This window comes from Eulemur rufifrons, chromosome 7 (assembly GCF_041146395.1).
Source record: "Eulemur rufifrons isolate Redbay chromosome 7, OSU_ERuf_1, whole genome shotgun sequence".
Classification (NCBI taxonomy): Eukaryota; Metazoa; Chordata; class Mammalia; order Primates; family Lemuridae; genus Eulemur; species Eulemur rufifrons.
This window is the reverse complement of record NC_090989.1, coordinates 75,296,763-75,313,255: the sequence shown is the minus strand read 5'-3', so window position 1 is coordinate 75,313,255 and position 16,493 is coordinate 75,296,763. Positions and strand designations below refer to the sequence as shown.

Sequence of the window (16,493 nt, the reverse complement as noted above, 5' to 3'; positions counted from 1 at the left end):
CAAGCCATACAGACCTGGAGTTGAGTCTTGCTCTACCTGTAGTACCTTTAGACTTTAGTAAACTTCTCAACTTTCATCAACCTTTGTTTCCTGATTTGTAGAAGGAGGCTAACAATATTATATATAGTTTTTAGAACATTCATTTAGTACAATGCTTATAGATTTTAAGTAGGTAATTATAGTAACCTCTTATCACTGTTTTTATCTTCATCTAAGACTTTCTTTCTCCATTTAAGATGCTTCTATCCATATATTTCTCTAGAGAGAAAGAGTATCAGCTGCACCTTAGTGTCAACTTATGCTACCGTGTCATGGAGTATTTTGCATTTCTAAGTTTGTCCTTACCTTTATAATCAAAGTGCTGACTTGTAGTATCTGCCACCTTGTGTCTGCTCAGTAAATGCAATTTGGATTAAAAATTGTTTAATTTTTAGTTATGATTGCAATATAACATAGCCAAAAGTTTGGAAAGTAAAGAAGAAAAAACAAATAGATACTGACAATGCCACACTTGTGTTACTCCAGGTGGCATAGTGGCTAAGGCCATGGACTCTAGAGTCAAGCTTGACTCCTGGCTGCAACACCTTGAGTGCTCTACTTACACCTCTGTGCTTCCGTATCGTTACCGCTGAATGAGGACAATAAAGGTAACTGCTTAATCAGGATGCAGAGAGGATGAGGTACATTTGAAGCAGTCTGAGTATGGCTGGCCCAGTAAATCTTAGCTGTAATGATGAAAAGGAGGATAATGACAGTGAGGATGATGATGATTTGTGTGTCCCCTTTATGCATACTGCCATTCACAAATGGCTTGAGTAGTGTTACTTCTCCTGCTCCCTTTGTTTGTTGTAAGAAACATGTACATTAGAAGATTGAAGATGATTATGCCCATTTGAAGAAACTGGGCCCAGAGAGCTGAAATGATTATCTAAATAGCACCCAGCAAGTTTTTGGCAAAGAGGAACCTAGAACTCGTTAACAACCAAGCTGCTCTGTTCTTATTTTCTATATAGTTTTATTGTTGGAAAAGGACATTCTTGACTCCTAGTTGCTATGTAAGATTGTGGATTAAGTTACCGAGACAATAAAGCACACTGGGTTCTTTCAGTCTGGCTTTTATGATAACGCTGGCTTTGTGTGGTGGTGCCTTATATCCACTGAAATGTAGGTGCTTAAGGAGTGGATGGAAAGTAGCCCTGGAAACTCACAGCTAAGCTCTTATGTAAAGACATCACATAAAAAATACTTTTCATAACTCAGTGAAACCTGTACAAAATCCAGTTTCTATCAGGATGCTCACCTCTCATGTGTCAGCATAGCCTTTGCAGCAAAACCCTGGGGCATCCATATTTCTCCACCCCGGCATTCCTCCAAGCATTGAGTTGTTAGCATCAGAAATCACCACAGCCACTTTGATCCTCATTTTCTTCAGCCTCTCATTAAAGCAATCACTTTTTAAGATCACCAGCAAGAAGCAAACATTTTAGTGAGTAATGTTTGCCTGAGTCTGGAACAGCTGACCTGTGCCAGGGTCCTGAGTGATCTGCAAATTTCTCTCTGCATGCAGCCTCATATATGGGTGACTTTACCAGCAGACAATTTCCTCACCTTCGCTAAAATATCACTGACATCGTCATGTGAAGGACAGACAATGAAAGAAACAGAAAAGGACATAAGAGCTGGAGACCACTTACATTTGTATTTACCTGAAAGGAAAGATGCTAACTTGTTCACCTGACTCACTTGTATGTACCTCTTCAGGACTTCACCTGGAATATTGTTCTTGCTACATCTCTGGATGTGCAAATTCCACCTTTCTCCAAGACCTACTTAAATGCTACCTTCTCCTGTGAGTGTCCCTTCATCTCCCCACTGCAACCATCTTCTTTTTCTGTGTGTTCTGATAGCATATGATTAAAACGTTTTACTTTGGATTGACAGACATTTCTGTATGTCTTATATTTCCTATTATATCTCCTAGAGGGAAGGACCCACTTCTCATTAATTTCTTCAGCATAGCACTTACTAGGCACTCGGTAAATGCACTTTGAATAAATTTATTATTTATAATCATCTCCTTTGTTATATTTAGTGTTGGTGTTGATTAGAAGTTTGTTAAGTTGCATCTTACAAGTGAAACAATGTTATTGTTCACATGCTTGATGTACTGTATGTAACATCTAGTTACTTATTCTTCTCCAGAAGACTCTATATTCAAGAAGCCCTGGAGGCTGAGTGAATATATTAAGCATTGTCAGGAGAGTTGAGTGCTAAATGACCTGGGTCAGTCACTGCATTACATTTGATTAAGAAAAAGAAAAACAAAGCCAATGATAACTTGTTTTCTACCCATTACTCAGGATATTTAGAATGATAAAGATAGTGAAACATGTCAAGTTTTGATGATAGTTATGGTGGTGTTATGGTAATAATACCTTGTATATTCATGACAATTATATCAAAACCATTTTATTCAGGTTAGGGTGACACTTTGAATCCTTTTCCTCCTGGTTTTGATTTTTAGTTACTAGAACTTGGGAAGCAATTTCTAGAACCAATGTGGTTGAATACAAATCCTGGCTCCTTCTCATACAAGCTCTGTAACCTTGAGCAAGTTATTTAGCTTTGCTGTGTCTCAATTTCCTCATCTGTAAAGTGAGGCAGCAGAAGTACTTATGTCATTGGAGCATTTGAAAAGTTACAGGAGAGAATGCATGTAAAGAGTAGTCACTCTAGAAATATTATTCTTGTAACCCTCGGACATTGAATAAGACCCCAGATCAAGAAAATTTTCTAAGTTTAACAGAGGTATTTCTCTCTGAAAGGCATGTTATCAGGAAAGAGTGGTTGAGATGAAAAGGGAGAGGAGAGATTGAGTCCAACTTAACTAGGGCTTTGACCTTACCTGTATCAACAAGAAGCCCATGAGGGCTTCAGAGCCTGAGTAGAAACGCCCTTTGTGAGTCGAGGAAAAGGAAACTTTCACAGGGATGGCACCAGCACAGCCTGACAGAATTCTCTGTGGACTACATCTGTTTGTGCCAGCTGTTGTCAGTCTGTATAGGCTCGCCGAGAATAACAGTAATGATTTTCACTTTATAGCAACTTCCATCTCAGGATCTCAGAATGCTGCATAAATGTAGATTAGGGCTCCGAAATTTTTTTTTGCCAAGAATGAGCATACTTTACAGGGCATCAGGAATACATCACTGTTCTGAGTGAATCTTTCATGGTGGAAAGAGGACTAAACTAGTTTTGAATTAGATCTGCTTTCCTGATCTGAGCTTTCTTCTTGATTTTGTCCCTCGTCTTCTAGGTGCCCTTGAACAACTCAGTTTCCCTCCTTACCTCTCAGTTTTCTCATCATAAATGAAGGGATTCATATACCCCTAAATGATCTCCAGTGTCTTTTCAGTTTCTGAAATTCACAGGGTACAGGGGATCTAGATTTGCCTCCCACATTTAGAGAGGCCTGAGTCTTTTAGAATAAAATATTTTCTTAGCATTTTACCCATGGTTAGGGAAGATCCCAGCAGAAAAAACATTTTTACTTTGGTCACTAGAAAATGACACTACTCTTTAGCTTTTCATATGAAAGAATACTAGTGTATTTTACATGTTTTTCCCTTTGCCTGCCTCTAAGTACAATGCTATTTATTATTTTCTTTGACTATTTTAAGACTTAGCATTAACTCTCCAGGTTATGAGACTGCTAAAGGAAATAGTCTTTTGAAGAGCAGTTAGTTCTACTACTTTTGCTGAATCAAGTGAATGAGTGAAGACATCAAAAATGGGCATGTCTTCCAAAGTCTTAGACCATCTGCATCAGAACTACCTGGGGTGCCTGTTATGTCCTTAGTTGCCATCTTTGTGCACAAAGGGAATACATCATAAAAAGTAGTGTTTGTCCCTAAGAAAGGTCTCTTTGATAGCTCAAGACTTTGTAATGTATGACTAAATTCCTCAACAAATAAGTAGCTGGGTTATACAATCCCACTGAAAAATGCAGATGAGTTGAGAGGCTAACACACTTTTGTTGTGGTGAAGCATCACTTTCTGGAGTTGTCATCTGGATTCAAATCCCAGGTTCTCCACTTACTATCAAGGTAATCTTTATGCTTCAGTTTTCTCATTTGTAAAATCAGAACAGCAACCACCCGATAGGTTTCTTTGCTGATTAAATAAGTTATTTAATATAAAATATTTTGAACACTGGCACCTGCTAAGCATTCAGTATATCTTAATTATTTTTACTCTCATTAATTATAAATCAATAGCTGTATAAATTAAATAGTAATGTATTTCTACCTGTCAGAGTTTGGAAAGAGATAAGAAATTCCTTCGGTAGGATTACTATCAAAATGAATCATGGTTGATGATTGATTAGAAATATTAAATGCTGCTGGTCTTTAGATTCAGTATCAGAGCATGATCTTTCTTCCCCTTCTGCTGCAGTGCTGATGAATGGCACTGAGTCATTCATATTCTCTCATCCACCTTCCTGCCACATTTGAAAGGCATCCATAGCTCATATTTGACAGACTGTGTGTGAGCATTTAGTACAAATAATCATGAGCCCCTGTCAAATATTAGCACCTGCCATGTATCATCTTAGGTATTACTCACAATGGCTCTCAAATGCAGGCATCCATCCCCTCTCCCCTGCCTACTTCTGAAACCCATTTACAGATAAGGAATCTAATGCTAAATTAAAAAAAAAAAAAAACCAACTTGTGAAATGTTATACAAATCAAGAGGTATAACTTGGTATTTGAACCGGCTTGTTCTGCCTCCAAAGCCCACACTTTCTCCATTACACCACAATCAATGTTTCTGAAAGTAGAAAGGGGCCACATTGGTCTCCAAACTCTAGTATAATTAGCATCAATGCTTTAATCAGTGAGGTTGACTGTCTTGATTAACCTTTATGATAGATCATGTAAGTTTCATATTTCTAAATGAATATATAGAAGCAGGTTTAAATTTGTAGAAAAACACTGAGCTGGGATCAGAAGACTCACGTTTTAACTCCTGGCTCTGCCACTTAATATGGGTATGATTTTAGCAAAGTCACTGAGCATGGTCTCTTAACAAACCACTAACTTGGTTTGTTTCTTTATCCAAAAAAGACAATGTCATGCTTTGGAAAGTATTAAATAATATAGTATATATGAGTATTGTACCTGGGTGTCTTGTTGACTATAAAAGAGCATAGAAATGCAAAGGGTTTTTAATCCCATGATGAGAATTCTGTCTCAGCCCCTCTGAATTCTGTCCCAAGTCCTAATTCAAGCCCCTTATTCTCTCTGCATGTAATCAGCCCACTGGAATCTCTCTCTCTGAATCTGTATGATCCATTGATACAGTTGTATATTATTTATACACCATGGCCTATCTTTAAGGATAATATTAATTTCTTAATCTTTGCAGACAGTAAATGGTTTGCCTGAGCAATCTTATTTAACTTGGGAAATAAATTCTATTGACCCCATTTTATGTTTGAAGCAACTAACATTTAGTAAAATTACACATCTTGCCCTGCGTCATACGCTTGGTAAGTAGTGGATGTGGGATTTGAACTCAAATAAGCAGACCCCAGAGCCTTTACTCTTAAGCATCTGAGCCACACTGATTACCATCAACATTCAATTTTTTGCTTTGTTCTTTTATTTCTTCCTCATATGCCTTGATTTCCTGACTGGATTGTAAATTTCTTGAACTAGGTGCATCTCACTCATTTTGATGACTGTCTTAGTGCCTAATTAATTACTAGTATTTGTGGATAATTTAATATAGATTTACTCATAAGCTACTGGTTTTCTGCACTGATTGAATACCCTAGAAACAAGGACTTTTGACTTCTTCCTCTTCTTTGTCTGACTAGAAGCTAATCTTCCCACCACGTTGACCTACCTTGATTTCATTTTCACAGGTGAAGCAAAAAACCTTTTCTCTGTTATTTTCACTTAGGCACTTTGCTTGCCTCCCTGCTGGGGCCATGAGATCAGTGTGTCTGTCAGAAGGTAGGCTTGTTTGCCTTGTTTGCCTAGGGTGGCATTGTTATTGAACAAAACACATACCCTTTCTCTACATCGGAAGTACCTTGGATTGCAGAGCAAGAACCCCTCTGACTCAAATGAAAACCACCTTGTGTTAGATGAAATATGGGGAAGTAACCATTTGTTTGCTGGTTTGCATTTCCCACGAAAAACTCAAAAACAGAAATTTACCTCAGCCATGGAAAGTGATGTGCCAAGTGTTATATTTGCATATTAAAACCGAAAACTGATTTGCATGTTATTTCAGTGTCTTGTGTCACGTTCAAGCATCTGTCAAGCCCACTAGATAGAAACAGCTTGTACAGTAGGAAAGTGTTTCTGTGCATATCAGACTGAAAATCTAGGTGCCTACTTTTTATCAACAACTTGTCCACACTTGGGGTTTTCCATTCTCTCCTGGCTTCATACCTGAAAATACTAACAAGACTGGGACCCTATGTTTTATAAAGTATGTTTCTTGTTATTTCCTAAGAGTCATTCATTTTTTATTATATTTATTTAGATAATTTTAAAATTATTTTTAAAAACCTTAAATTTCTCATAATCCCACCATCCTGACATAAGCCTTGTTAACATTTTGGTATATTTACTTCTAGTGTCTGTTTTTTAAGACTTACATAGACACATACACGGACATTCTTGCATATATGTTTTTATATATTTCTAATTATCAGGTGTACCATTTTACTATCTTCCCATTTTTTTAACATTATAATGGCAAGAATTATGGCACAATCCAGATAACTAATGATAAGGGATTGGCAAAACCCCGTTTTGAACAGACAGTGAGTGATTTAGAAACACAGTCAGGGCTGGACCCCTGCTAAGGCAAAACTTATGGTATCTTTTTGTTAGAGCTTTATTAAAAGTGTAGCTTCTGACTGAAGATAGCTTTTCTATGGGACAATACATAGAAAGCTGTACATTGTGGTAAAACCTTTCTTCCCAACATTGGAGCAACTAGCGACTAGTCTGTTGCATTGTTCCAGGCAACGAAATAAAGATGAAATGTCTTCTCAGGGGAGGTCACTGCCAGGCACTAGTGGGGCACAGCAAAGGCCAAGACGAGGTTTAGTTTGAAAACACAACCTTGAACAACAGTTCATTCCATTCATCAAACTTTTATGTCGTGAGTCTTGTTGAGGTGAAGCCAACTAATGGAAATAGTATCTTGTAATTCTCTTGCCTTTGTTATATCAAATCCCATATGTATAACATACGTAAAGCCTAATTAATGGAAAAAACTACTTATAGGGATTAGTCATAGTATTGTGGAAATAACTTCTTTTAGCCTCCTGTAGAGCAAATTTAGAGAGATCTTCTCACCCCACAGAGACATCTTGCTTTCCCCTTTAAGGAGGGCCCCCGGGAGGTATACAGGGAAGGAGCAGTGAAATGAGAACTGTGAGTTAGATTGGTGAGTGATCTTTGGCCTGGCTTCTCCCTGACCCTGTGGATCTGGGGCCCACACTACTCACCTTTCTTACTTCTTACCTACCAGACCGAACAGCATCAGTGGTTGTACCTTGTCTGCCTGGAGCTCATCCAGGTAGGAAAGCATAAGGATGGCTGCGCTGCTCTGAAGAGCCAAACGTGAGCTTTACTTTGTTTTTTGGTGCCAAAGGCTAGGATATAGAAGTGTTCACAATTTGGAGAGCCACCAAGGCATACGTTCACCAAATGTCAGGTACTTCAAGATTTATAGTTAAAAAGTACTCAGAGTAATTACATCCCTCTCTACAACAACAATTAATGTGAAATCCAGGTATACTACGCTGAAGTACTTTATCAGCAGATAGGAAAGTGGAGAGTAACTGGAGAGATCTTACTTTGCAAACATTCTACTACCAAGAGGAAAGTCATCTTTTTTAGTGGTTTCTAAGCTGTCCCTCCTGAGAATTATAACTGCCATTTATTTGATATTGAATATTTTACAAGCTTCTTTATATGAATTAGATATTATAATCCCCTGGTTTGTATATGCGAAAATCAATAATGAAAAAAGAAATTCTCCGGGAACTGAAGTGGTATGCTAGACATCAGGCCTAAGAGCTGGGATGCTCTAAGCCCAGGCACTCTTGAAGCTACCTGGACACATGGGGACTGAGAGAGGAGTGTGTGGAGCGAGGCCACTGTACCTCAGCGCAGCCTAGATTGTCATACAACCCTGGTGTGCAAACAGCAGCACCCCTGTTGTGGATGGCCAGGCCTTTCCCTTGCTGCGGCAGCTCTTCTGGCAACTACTCTGCAATTTAGAATCATCAGCCCTTGGCTGCGACTCTCAATTTGGCTTAAGAAAGGTGATTTAAAGGCATTAATGCATGGTGTGAGAAAGGAAATAGGAAAGAGCAGAGGTTATAAGAAAACTTTCAAGCTTTTGAAAGTTGAAGACTGGAATGGATTTCAAAGCTAGACTCAAAACTTTTAAAGTCAAAATGTCGGGGTCGTCTTTGTGTCCTTACTATTTATTCTTGAAGAAAACAGAACATAACAATAGAACCAAGAGCATGCTTTTCTACTCCCATAGAGCTGTGAGGAATGTTCATGTATAGGTTTTGAATTGCTACCAGATAGTCACCTTTCCTCCTTACTTCTCTTGAGCCATTGCTTTTAACCTGGAATAGAATAGGTGTCCAGCAAATCACTTGTCCCTGGCCAGAAGGGTGCTCCTTCCATTTAAACAGTGAGATGTTGAGAGTAGAGTATGATAATTCAGGGAGAGTTAAAAAGTAGGAACAGCCACAGGAAATTGCAAACTACAAACTTGACACAGCTAAATAGGGAAAAAAAGAACGAAAATATCAGAAATATATTTTTTCTGGCAGGCTCTCAGCTCTAAAGCAGGGCTAATTCTACCTTTTGAAAAGAAGATAATTTCAACGTTTCTTTTTTTTCAAGAACACATAATTGAAGTTATTTTCCCTCTGAGAGAAGGAACCTCTTGTACATCATTACAAATGGACGAGAAAAATGAGCAGCTCTGGTACCCAGAGTGATAGAGTATTCATTATCATGTAGTCTTCTTGAATATCTTGGCTGCTTTTTCCCCGTGTTTTATCTGCCTGAGCAGTGCTTGTCTGGTGAGGTTCATATTTGCACTAAGTTCAAGTTACCTAGTACTGTGTAACTAGCAAATCAACAGCAGGTAAGGACTCAAGGGAGGAAAATGACCACACCAAGGTCAGTATCCAAGTAACTAGGGAAGCTGACACGATGATGGAGAGTGAGTGGCCATTTTGTAAAATGGGTCATTAGTACACATATTTAAACAGCTAAATTGTGGTAACAAAGATTCAAGGTGTTGGCGGTTCTCCTGAGAGCCATTTACACATCATTGCATGCTGTTTACCATGCTTCCCTTTTTCTTTAGAAAGGAAGATGGAATTTTTCCTTCTCTACCCAAGAAAGGGGCAGGGGTAGGATAAGGTGGTTAACCTTTACATGTTCTTGATTTCATGCCCCAGTGTAGTGAAAGTTCAGTAGGCTGCACAAACGCTGTGACCTGCCAACTGCTTACTCAGATTCAGAATGCTGAATGAAGTTCTGGATGTTTCAGCGGATGCTGACAAGTGGCTTAAGTCCTCTTACAAATGGAAATCTCTGTAATAATGAGGTTTCCACTTACTCAGTATGTGTCTATTTTTATAGACTACAAAGGATCTGTAAATATGAATATCTGTGATTTCACTCTAAAGATTGGTAATGATATATGCCCTGCTACATATTATGGGCACAAAAAAATGAAAGAATAGAATCAAAGGAATCTTTCAAAATAACATTTTACACATAAAGAAACTGAGGCCTAGGAAATGGAAATGATTTGAGCAAAACCACTGGACAAGTTAAAGGCAGAACTAAGATTAAAGAGATTCTAAACAGTCAGGTCTTCTATACGTACAGGTTCCTATGTAAGAATGTATACAACACTTCAAACACCATGAAGTGTTACATAAATATGATGGCTATTGTTATTTGTGTTAATCTGGCAGAATTTCCTTGTTCCTCAAGGATTCTATCCATGTGTATTTTGTTTCAGAAACAAATCCTTATTATTTCACAGTCCCATCCATAAGGTTTGTCAGGGACCTAGATGCAAATGTGGCTTCATAGTAAGTCTTCCCTTGAATGACAATCACCTGGGCCCCTAACAAGAGAAGAGCAATGACAAAGAATCAGTTGCAGATACCTGGATGTTTTTCATCTGAGAAAAAAAGTCTTTATTGTAGAAAAAGGAAAATACTGAAACATACAAATAGAATATAAACCACTCATTTTTCCACAACTTTCAACCATTAACCTTTGAGCATATTTCTTTCCAGTCTCCCTGACTGTAACATTGTGGGGCAAGCCAGCCTGGTTAGTGGATGGCTTTCCTCCACGTGGTAATCTTCCTCCTCCTTGTGCCTCACATGGCCATATCTAACTGCAAAGGAGCATGGGAAATAATAGTCTAGCTATGTGCCCAGAAAGGAGGAAACAGATTTTGGTGAGCAGTTAGCAGTCTCTGCTATGCTTAGTAAATATTATAGTTATTTTTAAGCTAATATATTATTGGCTGTCAAATTGCTCAAAAATGTCATGATGTCTGGTTGCATCTTTTAAGGTGTCATTGACCTTGGTGTTTGAAGATGTTTGCCAATATGCTTATGTCAGAAGCTTGATTTTAATAAAGTCAGCTCTCATTTTAAAATCTCCTAATGACTTTCTGTTACTAAAACAAAGTCTAAGCATTGTCCAAATCCCACTACTCTTGCCTCATCCTCACTCTGTTTCTCCTCTATTTCTTAACAGTCTTTCAGATACACGTGTTCTTTTTTATATATCGTACTTAGAATGTCTTTATTTTTTTTTTCTTTTCTTTCTTTCTTTCCTATTTTCTGTCCTTTCATTCTTGCTTTCTTAGTCTGGTGAAATCCAATTTATCCTTCAGTATCAAACTAAAAGGTCATCTCTTTCTGGCAGCCTTCTTCCATCTCAGAGCATCGAATTTAGACCTGCGTTTTAGTGCTTACATTTTGTCGTAATGGCCTATTTTCATGTCTCTTTCGTCCTAAACTGTGAGTTGTCAGAGGCAGGAACTCTAAATAATTTGACTTTATAATTATAGTTCTTGGCACCTGGCAATCCCTTAGGAAGGGTATGTTAAGAAAATCTTGAAGGAGTCCTCTAAAATCTATTACTCGATAATTCACCTGTGGATTATATCATGTTATTTTCTCTTTACTAAGAGGGTCAGGCATTTCAGAAAACATACATATCAGTGATTAATGTTGATACTTGTAAGAAAGCCTTTTTTTAAGGAAAGCCCAGAAGCTTTGTTTATATTTGTTTCACAATGCCTTTGTTATGCTATTTAGCAGCAAACCTTTACTCTGAAAAAATCTTTGCTTAGATAATAGACTCAGTAGATTAAAATCCAAATTAGAGAATCATAGCCCTAGACAGGCTTGAAGAAATGATATCGGAACCCTGAGATGCATTGATGTTGAGCAGAAATGCGCCTGACCCAGCCCATCCCAGTTTCAGTGTTTGTGCCATTTTTAAGCAGTGGCACTTCACACGAGGTGGCCCGCCTATCTTCTTGAGCCTCAGCTTTCTCACCCATGAAATAGGATTACATATTATACAGAGCCATTGTGTAGACATTTGAGATCCTATATATGTGAAAGCAAGCACCTTGAAAAGGGTCATGCAAATATAAGGAATTATGATGCCACAGTGAATTATGCCACTGATGCTATTCACATTTCTGCTTTTGAAGAAATAAAAAACAAAATAATGCAAAACATCCCCTTCCAACACCCACCACTGCACATTTTCAATTGTGTTTTATTACCCGTACGCTGTGCTAGAAGTTGTGTATTAAAAAAACAATTTGGGCACAGTTGTTAATTTTTCTTAGGACTACTGGGACAGAGAAATTAGGGGGGAATCTCTGTTTCTCAGAGTGAGAGTAGTACCAAAATCCTACTTACAGGACTGAACATTCAACGTCCCAGGCTGTCTCCTTTGGTGTGAGAGAGAACTCTTAACCGAGGAACCTTGTGTTTTGGCCCTTTTGTATTCCACAGGTGTTAAGTATTATGCACTGCGGGAGGCAGTTTTGTAGCCAAATAAAGTTCAGAAACACTCTGAGAAGTTATCTGTTGGGGTCTTTTCCTCATAAGAAATACCAGGAATCCACAATTAGCATTATATACAAGAGTTAGGATCTAAAAGAAAAGAGCCTTTCCAAATTTGTTATTTCAGAAACAGTATGGCAAGTAAATGGGAAGGAGTATTTAGAGAATAAAAAGAATGATACATTTTTCTCAATCTGTGAAATACTGACAAGGTAAGCACTTTGAAATTAGACTTCTTCTTGAAATGTAAGTGCTATGGATAGAATCTAAATTTCTGGCTTAGATTTATAAAGGAGAGACTCGGCCTTCTTGCTGCCTTTGTGTTGAAAGGGAGGCAGACATTAGGCACAATGATAAATTATGTCCATCCTCTAAGGGTCCCCCCAAGACTAAAAACAGGAATTAATCAGGTTTTCTTCAATAGTTGTTTGGCTTAATTAAAACAGGTAGCACCAATATTAGAGGTAATATTTTATACTTTTCTAGCACTTTCTCTATGGGAAGCAATGTTTGGTTGGAAAAAATGCATGAAATTTAGAGTCAGGTGATGCCATATTTTGGGCTCAAGCTCTCCTTCTATTGCAAGCCTGGCTGGAAAAAAGGTAGGTCACTTTCCCATCTCATTTTCAATTTGTTACCTGAATTGGGATAATCCCCTCCCTCAGAGGTGGGGAAGTTGGGAGATTCAAAGAGAGCCTCTTTGTTATAACGGCCTGAAAGCAGTTAAGCTCTATTTAGCATGAGATGCAGGTTATCTCCCTTTAAATTCCCACAGACCTGTGAGGTGGCACTGGCAAGCCCATTGTATGGAAGGGAATGCAAAGTTATGAAAGGTTAACAGACTCACCCAAGAATGCCAAGTGAACGTTACAGGCAAGTCTCTGTCTCCAGCCATAGTGGTACTGCCATGTCATATATTCCTTTAATATACACAAATATATTTAGATAAACTCCCCATCTCTCATTCCAGTCTCATAGCTCTCCCATCCGTCCTCCTCCACTCCAGAGAGAACTTTCTAAAGCTAATTAGATCACTCCCCTGCTAAAAATCTCTACTATGGTTTCTATTGCCTGGTTGTTTCTAAGTGAGAACATGCAGATATGTTCCCTGTGGTCAGTGAAGTCCTTGAAATTAATTGTAAGTACATTTTGTGTGCATTTTTATGGATGCCGTTTCTATTTTGTCAAAAGGGAGTTTAGTTCATCAGATTGTGAGAGTTGTGCAAGGTGTCACCCAAGGCCTAGAGCCCAGGCCCGTAGAGAAGCCCTAACCATCTCAGTATAGCATGGCAGTGATTAGCTAGCCCTTCCTGTCTTTCTGTTTCTCCACACTTGAACACTGAACCACTTGTAATTTTTCCCACTCACACCAAACTGCTTCTCAACTCTGACCTTTTGCTCCTCTGAGAGTCCTCCACTTCCCTGGGTTAGAAGCCTGCTCCAGGAGTTTGGCAGTATCCAGCACATCTTTATCACTTGAAATCATCACGTAAAAAAAAAAGTTATATTTCATGAATTACAAAAGTAGAACTACATACTATAAAATAAAAAACAAATTTAGAAAGCCCCCTAATCGCATGCCCCAGAGATAATCTCCTTTAACATTTCAGTATATGTCTTTTTCACACTTTTTTCCTATGCCTATATAGATCTATAAATAATTAAACTGTACTTATTTTTACCAAAATGAAACCATCGCTTAGATATCCTGTTCTACAACTGGATTTGTTAATGTGTCGACATGTCTTGGTCATCTTTGTACGCTTGTACTTAGAGATTTACAATGTATATACTTATCATTTTCTACTTAGGTGATTTCTTTGATAGTTGCATTGTTATTTTTTGTTCCTCCTCTCCAATACAGTTCCTGTGACCAGTCCTGGTCATATAATTTTATGTACTTATATGAGTATTTCTTAGAAGTGGATAGCCTGTGTATAATTTAAAGTTTAATAATACTGGCAAAATCACTCATCCAATGTTCATGTCTATGTAAACACCCACCAATAACATACTATGCTTTTTATACTTAATCATTTTTTCATATTTCCTACCCCCACTAGTCTCCATCCTCTCAGAGGCAAAGACTGTGTCTAATACATCTTTGTATCCCTCTCCGGTGCTTTGCTTGCAGAGGGTAAACAAAATAGACACTGTAAGAACAAGTGAATAAATTAATAAGCAGAAGAATAAATGAATAATTCAATAGCACCTTTAATCTTCACACCAACCGTATACTGCAGGTGATGTTCACAGTTTAGAGGAGGCCCTAAGTTTAACCTTTAATGTTTGTTGGATGAATGAGTAAGTCTAGGATGGGCTTTTGTCCTGAACTTTACCATAACTATAGCCCTCTCTGATCTTTCTGAGTCTCAATTTCCCTATTTTACAAGGAGGAAATTAACTAATGATTCTTCAGATCTGCACATACAGCTTGATTTTTTGTTCTGTAACTTGACCATATGCCATAGTTCATTCACTGCTTTCCAATCTCTAAACCAAATTATTGAAAAATGAAATAACATCTCAGGGTAAGGTTACTGACCAACATAAAAGATTCTTGGACTTCTCAGCCTACTGTATGTTGTGCTCCAACTTTCTGTGCATTATAGGAAACCAAAAAATGGAAAAGTATTATACAGAAAAGGCCAAATAGGTACCAATCATCATTCTTACCTATGTGCAGAAGGTATTTCATGCCTTAGACGTCACACAAATCATTAATACCCATCGTGGAGTTGTTGAAATGCATGTTGATAGTAAGAATTATAACATTTGCACAGGATTTGTACTTTACAGGATTTTCACATCCAAGAACTCATTTGGTGTACTGAAGATCATGGGAAAATGAATATGCAGCTTTTAGTTTTGTTGAACTCATTCTTATAAACATTCTGAAAAGAGAAACTCTTGCCCAACTATTTTAAGGATGCATAAACATCAAGACAAGAACATTTTCAGTCGACCACCCATTAGCCATGGTGGACATCATCATCATTTCTAAACTTTTCATGATAGTATTTTTATTTTATAACACTGATGTTGGGTGTGATATTGGACGTGGTCAAAGCCACAGGCAAAGGAAAATATAATAAATCCTCTTTTATTTACATAGCACAAAGCTACTTTACATGTAGTATCTGACCTTTCTTCTTTCTCTACACACCGTGGGTTCTTCATTATCTTAAGTACTCTCTCAACTGATACTTGATTCTCTCACATTGATATACTTCTGGCGTACTCACCTATTTAAATATCCACCCAATGTCAATGCTACTTATCCTCATTTGAAATCTGGCTTTTTGCTGTGCTGGGGAAAAAAATTACTCAACTTCCTTAACTGGAACGAAAGAACTGGAACCAAAAGGTTGACATTCTGGACCCTAGTACCTGATGAGACTCATCTCATTTCCTATCTCAAACTTTGTATGGAGTCCTAGAAATCCACAGCTGCCAGGATCTCCTTATGCCACCTGACTTTTTTGACCTCAATGTGAGAAACTTTGACCTGTATGTTTCCACTTCTGTAGCTGAATAAGTCCTAGTCTGCTCTGCTGCCTCTCTTTAGGGTGTCTTTCTCTGAGGCTATGTGAGAGGTCCTTCTGTATACCCTGACTGTGCACTATCTATGCCTGTTTTTTTCCTTTAGTTATTAATATGCCTGTATCTCCCACTTGACTGTAAGGTCTATAAGGGAGAAAGACTCGTTTTTAAAAAATCCTTTTTATAAATATACAATGGTACATAGTGATTGCTTAGCAATTGTTGAACAAAATAGATTCTGACTGTTGTAAACAGCGGTTTCTAAAGCCTGATAGATGACTCATCTAGATAAGGGAAGCAAATAAAGAGATGTGTCCAAGTTAGCCAACAAATAAGTGTTAAAGCTAATTCTAAAACCCAGGTCTCCTTACAGCCATATCCAGTGTTTTTCCTCTCCAATGCAAAACACTACTTGTTCAGGTTGATTGCTTGGTTGATGATTTAGGTTGCAATTAAAGGACTATGTGTTTTCTGCCTTTCAGGGTGGACACTCAGGGTCAGTGGGGCCTTCTTCATTCCGCCCAGAAGATGAGCTCGAGCACCTGACCAAAAAAATGCTGTATGACATGGAAAATCCACCTGCTGATGAATACTTTGGTGAGTGGGGTCTAGAGCTGACTTCCAGAGAAAATGTCCTATACTGATTTCTTCACTTAGTAATTAGGAATATTATCAACTCTACTATAAAGTCTTTGAGTCTGCATGCTTGAGAATTGGTATGCAATTGCACATAACTCGGTGTGGGAATTGCACTGGGAGATTGCCATAA

At 38.0% G+C, this 16,493-nt stretch overlaps 1 protein-coding gene across 1 annotated transcript in view; it reads left to right on the top strand.

The window, feature by feature from the left end:
- The window catches only part of LPP (LIM domain containing preferred translocation partner in lipoma), a 645,020-nt gene that overhangs the window by 467,107 nt on the left and 161,420 nt on the right, over positions 1–16,493 (top strand). The window contains exon 9 of the mRNA XM_069472792.1: positions 16,207–16,321. Coding sequence (XP_069328893.1) covers positions 16,207–16,321 — 115 coding nt within the window. The remainder of the gene's footprint in view (positions 1–16,206; positions 16,322–16,493) is intronic.